The sequence below is a fragment of the Aegilops tauschii genome, chromosome 2 (genome assembly GCF_002575655.3).
Source record: "Aegilops tauschii subsp. strangulata cultivar AL8/78 chromosome 2, Aet v6.0, whole genome shotgun sequence".
In the NCBI taxonomy this organism is placed as follows: domain Eukaryota; kingdom Viridiplantae; phylum Streptophyta; class Magnoliopsida; order Poales; family Poaceae; genus Aegilops; species Aegilops tauschii.
Window position 1 is genome coordinate 22952674 of NC_053036.3, and position 7715 is coordinate 22960388.

At 52.2% G+C, this 7715-nt stretch overlaps 1 protein-coding gene across 1 annotated transcript; it reads left to right on the plus strand.

The window, feature by feature from the left end:
• Nucleotides 1-6414: 6414 nt before the first annotated feature.
• Nucleotides 6415-7715, plus strand: LOC109753426 (uncharacterized). Its single transcript, XM_020312325.1, has 3 exons — nt 6415-7015; nt 7406-7476; nt 7659-7715. Exons 1-3 carry the CDS (start codon nt 6415-6417, stop codon nt 7713-7715), a joined length of 729 nt encoding a protein of 242 aa, XP_020167914.1.

Below are 7715 nucleotides of genomic sequence, written 5' to 3' on the forward strand. Positions count from 1 at the left end.
ACCTCCTATTTCAGATCTGGAAGCAAAAGTAATTGCTTCTAGAAATGAGTCCTTTCTCGAGGAAAAGTTTCTCTCGAAAGAATTGAGTGGGAGGATGGTGGAGACTTGATAAGGTTATTGAACCGTCGCTTCAACTAGTGTGTAGCAGGGCACAGGAAGTTGTTCCCGTGGCACCTACACCAATTGAAGTGGAAGCTTATGATAGTGATCATGAAACTTCGGATCAAGTCACTACCAAACCTCGTAGGACGACGAGGATGCACACTACTTCAGAGTAATGCGTGATCCTGTCTTGGAAGTCATGTTGCTAGACAACAATGAACCTACGAGCTATGGAGAAGCGGTGGTGGGCCCATATTCCGACGAATGGCTCGAGGCCATGAAATCCGAGATAGAATCCATGCATCAGAACAAAGCATGGACTTTGGTGAACTTGCCCGATGATCGGCAAGCCATTGAGATAAATGGATCTTTAAGAAGAAGACGGACATGGACGGTAATGTTACCTTCTATGAAGCTCGACTTGTGGCAAAGAGTATTTTCACAAGTTCAAGGAGTTGACTACGATGAGTTTTTCTCATCCGTAGCGATGCTTAGGTCCGTCGGAATCATGTTAGCATTAGCTACATTTATGAAATCTGGCAGATGGATGTCAAAACAAGTTTCCTTACCAGTTTTCGTAAGGAAAGGTTGTATGTGATACAATCAGAAAGGTTTTGTCGATCCTAAGGATGCTAAAAGGTATGCTAGCTCCAGCGATCCTTCCATGGATCAGAGCAAGCATCTCGGAGTCAGAATATACGCTTTGATGGGGTGATCAAAGTTTTTGGGTTTATACAAAGTTTGTTAGAAACTTGTATTTACAATAAAGTGAGTGGGAGCGCTACAACATTTCTGGTAAGTATATGTGAATGACATATTGTTGATCCGAAATGATGTAAAATTTCTGAAAAGCATAAAGGGTTGTTTGAAAGGAGTTTTTCAAAGGAAGACCTGGATAAAGCTACTTACATATTGGGCATCAAGATCCATAGAGATAGATCAAGACGCCTGATGATACTTTCAAAAGACAGCGCACCTTGACATGATTTTGAAAGAGTTCAAGGAGTTCTTGGCTGTGTTACAAGGTGTGAGTATTGAGTGAGACTCAAGACCTGACCACAGCAGAAGATAGAGAAAGGACGAAGGTCGTCCCCTATGCTTTAGACATAGGCTCTATAGTATGCTATGCTGTGTACCGCACATGTAGTGTGCCTTGCCATGAGTTGGTCAAGAGGGTACAATGGTGATCCGGGAAAGGATCTCATGACAGCGGTCGAACTTATCCTTAGCACCTAGTGGATTAAGGAATTTTCTCGATTATGGAGGTGGAAAGGAGTTCGTCGTAAAGGGTTACGTCGATGCGAACTTTGACACTAATCCGGATGACTCTGAGTAGCAAACCGGATTCGTATAGTAGAGCAATTATTTGAAATGGCTCCAAATAGCGCGTGGTAGCATCCACAAGATGACATAGATATTCGTAAAGCACACGGTTCTGAAAGGTTCAGACCCGTTGACTAATAACCTCTCTCACAAGCATAACATGACCAAACCAGAACACATTGAGTGATAATCACATAGTGATGTGAACTAGATTGTTGACTCTAGTAAACTCTTTAGATGTTGGTCACATGGTGATGTGACCACTGAGTGTTAAATCACATGGTGATGTGAACTAGATTATTGACTCTAGTGCAAGTGGGAGACTGTTGGAAATATGCCCTAGAGGCAATAATAAATGGTTATTATTATATTTCTTTGTTCATGGTAATTGTCTATTATTCATGCTATAATTGTATTGTCCGGAAATCGTAATACATGTGTGAATACATAGACCACAACATGTCCCTAGTAAGCCTCTAGTTGACTAGCTCGTTGATCAACAGATAGTCATGGTTTCCTGACTATGGACATTGGATGTCATTGATAACGGGATCACATCATTAGGAGAATGATGTGATGGACAAGACCCAATCCTAAGCATAGCATAAAAGATCGTGTAGTTTCGTTTGCTAGAGCTTTTCCAATGTCAAGTATCTTTTCCTTAGACCATGAGATCGTGCAACTCCCGGATACCGTAGGAGTGCTTTGGGTGTGCCAAACGTCACAACGTAACTGGGTGACTATAAAGGTGCATTACGGGTATCTCCGAAAGTGTCTGTTGGGTTGGCACGGATCGAGACTGGGATTTGTCACTCCGTGTAAACGGAGAGGTATCTCTGGGCCCACTCGGTAATGCATCATCATAATGAGCTCAATGTGACTAAGGCGATAGTCACGGGATCATGCATTGCGGTACGAGTAAAGAGACTTGCCGGTAACGAGATTGAACAAGGTATTGGGATACCGACGATCGAATCTCGGGCAAGTAACATACCGTTTGACAAAGGGAATTGCATACGGATTGATTGAATCCTCGACACCGTGGTTCATCCGATGATATCATCGTGGAACATGTGGGAGCCAACATGGGTATCCAGATCCCGCTGTTGGTTATTGACCGGAGAGGCGTCTCGGTCATGTCTGCATGTCTCCCGAACCCGTAGGGTCTACACACTTAAGGTCCGGTGACGCTAGGGTTGTAGAGATATATGTATGCGGAAACCCGAAAGTTGTTCGGAGTCCCGGATGAGATCCCGGACGTCACGAGAGGTTCCGGAATGGTCCGGAGGTAAAGATTTATATATGGGAAGTCTTATTTTGGTCGCCGGAAAGGTTTCGCACTTTATCGGTATTGTACCGGGAGTGCCGAAAGGGGTCCGGGGGTCCACCAAGGGGGTCCACCAGCCCCGGGGGGCCACATGGGCTGTAAGGGGTGCGCCTTGGCCTATATGGGCCAAGGGCACCAGCCCCAAGAGGCCCATGCGCAAGAGATAAGAAAAAAAAGGGAGAGTCCTAAAGGGGGAAGGCACCTCCGAGGTGCCTTGGGGGGGAAGGACTCCCCCCTGGCCGCACCCTTCCTTGGAGGAAGGGGCAAGGCTGCGCCCCCCCCCCCCCCCTCTCCCTTGGCCCTATATATAGTGGGCGGAAGGGAGGGCAGCAAGATCTAAGCCTTGGGCGCCTCCCTCCTCCCCTGCAACACCTCTCTCTCTCTCGCAGAAGCTTGCGAAGCCCTGCCGGAGACCCGCTACATCCACCACCACGCCGTCGTGCTGTTGGATCTCCATCAACCTCTCCTCCCCCCTTGCTGGATCAAGAAGGAGGAGACGTCGCTGCACCGTACGTGTGTTGAACGCGGAGGTGCCGTCCGTTCGGCACTCGGTCATCGGTGATTTGGATCACGGCGAGTACGACTCCGTCATCCACGTTCATTGGAACGCTTCCGCTCGCGATCTACAAGGGTATGTAGATCCACTCCTTTCCCCTTGTTGCTAGTAGACTCCATAGATGCATCTTGGTGAGCGTAGGAAATTTTTTAAAATTATGCTACGATTCCCAACAGATGCCGCCCTGCTCGCAGTGGGCCTTGAACTCGCCAGAGTTGAACTCACCGCCTCTGTCTGAGCGGAACGCGCGCAGGCGACAGCTCTGCTTCGCCTCGGCCTGCGGATGAAATTTCTTGAAGCGCGCGAACGCCTCATCCTTGGACCTGAGAACCTCTAGCCACATATATGTGTTGTAATCATCAACGACCAGAAGGAAATACTGATTACCGCCCGCAGTCGCTGGCTTGATCGGGCCGCAGAGGTCAGTGTGTACCAGGTCCAGGGCGCGCTCGGCACGGTGCGGGCTCGCGCGTGGGAACGCCAGGCGATGCTGCTTCCCGATCGTGCACCCGTCGCAGATCTCGTCAATGTGGTCCACCAGCGGCATCCCACGGACCATGCCCCTCCTGGACATGGCGTTCATGGCGCGGAAGTGGAGGTGGCCGAGGCGGGCATGCCACAGCCACGCCGGGTCGTCCAGTTTGGCCACGAGGCACGCCGGCGCGGCCAGGTCCAGCCGCAGTACGTACACGCGGTTTGCGGTGCGCCTGACCCGCAGGAGCAGTTCCCTCCGTTGGTCGAACACACAAAGGTGCCCGTCCTCGATCACGGATTTGCATCCGTTCTCGTCCAGCTGCCCGAGCGAGATTATGTTGGCCCGCGACTTGGGGATGAAGTAGACGTCCGCGAGCATCCGCTGGTTGCCGTTGGCACACCGGAACATGACGCAGCCCTTTCCGCAGATCGTGACGAGCAATCCGTCCCCGAACCGCACGGAGCCGTGCACCGTCTCGTCGAGGTTGACGAAAGCGTCTCGCGCCCCGGTCATGTGGCTGCTGACACCGGTGTCCAAGTACCAGGAGCCGCGCGCTCGGGTGGTGACCGGGACGACGCGCTCTTCATTGAGGAAGACCGCTTGCGCGCGCACAGGTACCACCTGTGTCTCGCCCGCCGGACCCGTGGCTTGGGCCGGCTGCTCGCCCTGCTCCACGGTCGCCAGCAGAAGCGCCGGAGGCTCCACGTCCGCCTCGGCCAGATTCGCCGACTCGCCCTGGTTCTGGCAATCGCGCTCCGCCTTGCGACACTCCCTGGCCCAGTGGCCAGGAATGTTACAATAGCGGCACTTGCCCTTCCGCTTCATGCCGGTGGGCTTCTTGCCGCCGTCGCCACGTCCACCAGCCCGCTCCCCGCCTTGCGGTCGTGAGCCGAAGTGTCCCTTGGTGCCCGAGGACGAGCTCCGGTCTTGATGCTGCTGGCGTGCATGCCACTCCCTCTCAGTAAGGAGCAGTTCGCCTACGCCATGGTCGACGTCGTCAAGGGCGTAGCTCTCCTCAACGGACAGTAGTCGCCCGCACAGCTCCTCGATCGAGAGCGTTCGCAGGTTGACGAAGGATTCGATGGCCATGGCCATCTGCCTGAACTTGCGTGGCACCGCGCGGAGAAACTTCAGCACGGCGCGGTACTCCGTCACGGGATCGCCCAGCAGCTCCAGCTCGTTCACGATCGCTGTCAGACGAAGAGAAAAGTCCTGAATGGACTCATCATCGCAGGAATGTATCTCCTCGAACTTGCGTCGGCGAGTCTGTGCCCTGGCCTCCCGGACGTGCTCGCTGCCCATGCGCACCGTCCTCAGCGTGTCCCACGCCTCCTTTGCCGAGTCCTTGCCGGCGAAGGCGCGGATCAGCTCTGGAGGCACCGCGCGGAGCAGCTCGGCCAGCGCGGCGCGATCGTCTCGGTCGCCTCGCCATACTCCACGGCCTCCCACAGGCCCTGAGCCTGCAGTTGCACGCGCATCACCATGGCCCAGTCGACGTAGTTGGTGCGAGTGAGTGTCGGATATTGGGCAGAGCCGCCGCTCTCCCTCACCACTCGCTCGCGCACCACCAGTTCGCCGTGCCGTCCATGACGCGGCGGAGGCGAGCGCGACAGCCTGCGATGGCGCGCGGGAGACCTGGAGCCGAGGCGTTGCGCGCCGTCGCCAGCGCCGCCGACTCCCTGCTGATCGTTGCCGCTGGCGTCCTGTTGGAGACCACTGCCGTCGCCTTGCTGCTCGCTCCCAGGCCGGCCTGCGGCACGCCGCCGCCAGCGCCATGCCTCGTCCCACGCCCTCCAGCCATGGATCTTTGAAGGCTCTGATGCCAATTGTTGTTGTGGATTCAGGCCGAAGATGAACTAGAGAGGCGAGGCAAGTTTTTGTGCTGCGAACTGTTGCAGCTTTTCTGCTTCTCTTTCCTTTTATTCAGAGATCGATCAATCGTGCAGCGAGACTTGCTCAACTACTAGATCGTGCCATCACACGACATCGAGCATGCTCCTGTCACCCCTACAACTTCGCCACAGATCGCACAAGCCGCGTCTTCTAGCGCTAACAGAAACTTAGCTGAAAACTAGCTGCAAAATAGCAGGTGTCTAACTGAACCTATACTACATTATTTTCTGAAACTGAAACTTACGACAGGTGCGGCAGGTTTAGACGAGCTAACACTGCACACAGGCAAGAATAGGACATGCCATTTGCATATGTATTTCACAATTATGACTTGCATATATACATGCTTCAAATACATTTCATGGTTTTCAATTGCATACATACAACATACATATTTATTCCTTCCACAAATCTGATCAATAAGAGTTCCTAGGAAGACCAGGCGGACGGACGTTGCTCCCAGGCCGGCGCGCCGGTCTGATCCTCAGATGCCGTGGCCGATCATGTCGTGCACGCCGTCGTACTTCACTACTTCAGCGAGTTTCCGAAAATTCAGTACTTACATTTCAGTGGATCCAAACACTCTTCTTTTTGTTTTTTGGCATGAATGCAAGCCTCATAGCATCAACAGATCTTGTCATGAACTCATGATTCTGCTTTTTACTGAAAGTATATAGGTTAGTAGTACGTGGGTTGCTGTGTTACTTATGGTAAGACTACTTCTGTATTAGGCGTAAAATGGCGCTGAGTGACAAGAAGTACCCCGGGCTGTACAGTGAGTTGGAGGGCTGGCATGGAGTTGACTTCCACGAGAGCATCATCAGCTGGCACATCGCCACCGACTTGATCCTCGCCGCAAGGCAGCCAAGCGGCCATGATGCGGCTGACGGCCGTGTGGAGGCAGTCAGGGCACTGTCCAACTATATGATGTTCCTCCTGGTGGATCGCCCCGACATGCTACCAGGCCTTCCTCAAAACTGGCTGTACAAGAAAACCTGCAACAATCTGGACGACTTGTGTGAAGAACGCCTAGTTGGTTCTCGAGGCAACATCTTCACCGCGCTCAAGAGATTGTTCGGACCACGCCATCGCCGCCGCTGCTTAAATCCTTCTAAGCTCGAGAAGGAGCTTGCCGGGAGCATACTGGAGCTGCCACACGAGGAGAATTTCAACTACTACGAAACTCCTCGGCTCATGTACGCACGCAAGATTGCTCGGATACTGCGTCGTAGGGACGAAGAGGAGGTGGATGTGCTGCTAGACGTGTGGACCGACTTCATGGCCTATGCAGCCAACCGGTGCAGCAGGGAGGCGCACGCCAGGAACCTAAACAGCGGAGGTGAGTTGACGACTGTGCTCTGGCTTATGATAGAGCACCTCCGCTTGATAAAACTAAAAGGAGATGCAACAAAGGTTGACGCTCGTGTGTAATCTATTCCACTAGTTGACTAGTGGCCTTTGCCATGACCAGTGTATCTGAATGTTAGTTGAGCATCGTTGATTACTAATTCTACTCAATCGAGTACAGGTTATGACTGAGTATCTCACACTATCTTGTCTACTTGAAATCCATTCTGTCTCGCCGACGTCATCCAGTACCCACCGATCCATGATGCAGCTGACAGATTGTGCTGTACTTGTATGCTACTATCAAAATAAAAAAGAAAAAAAGATTGTATTGTAAGCTTCTACAGGTTTTCTGCTTCAAGCATCTGTGTGCCGGAATCAGGTGTTTCCTCTTTACTGTACTGGCACTCAGCTGCCAGGTTTCAGTGTGCATCCCCTGTGACGCGATTTCAGGTCTGCTAGTGTCGTGTTGCGATTGTTTGTCCTAGTACGATCGACTGCCCCTTCAGGTCAGCTCGCGGGTTTGTTGTTTACAGGTTTGTCCTGTTCTCCAGTGGCTCTCTGTGTTGTTATCTGTAGAGCGTGTGTCCTGTGCAATGACTCAGTGAACAAATTTGTGTTGTATGTTTGCACAGGTTTCTGTTGCAGCGATGATCTCTGACCAAAATTATGATGTTCAAAAACAGATTTAG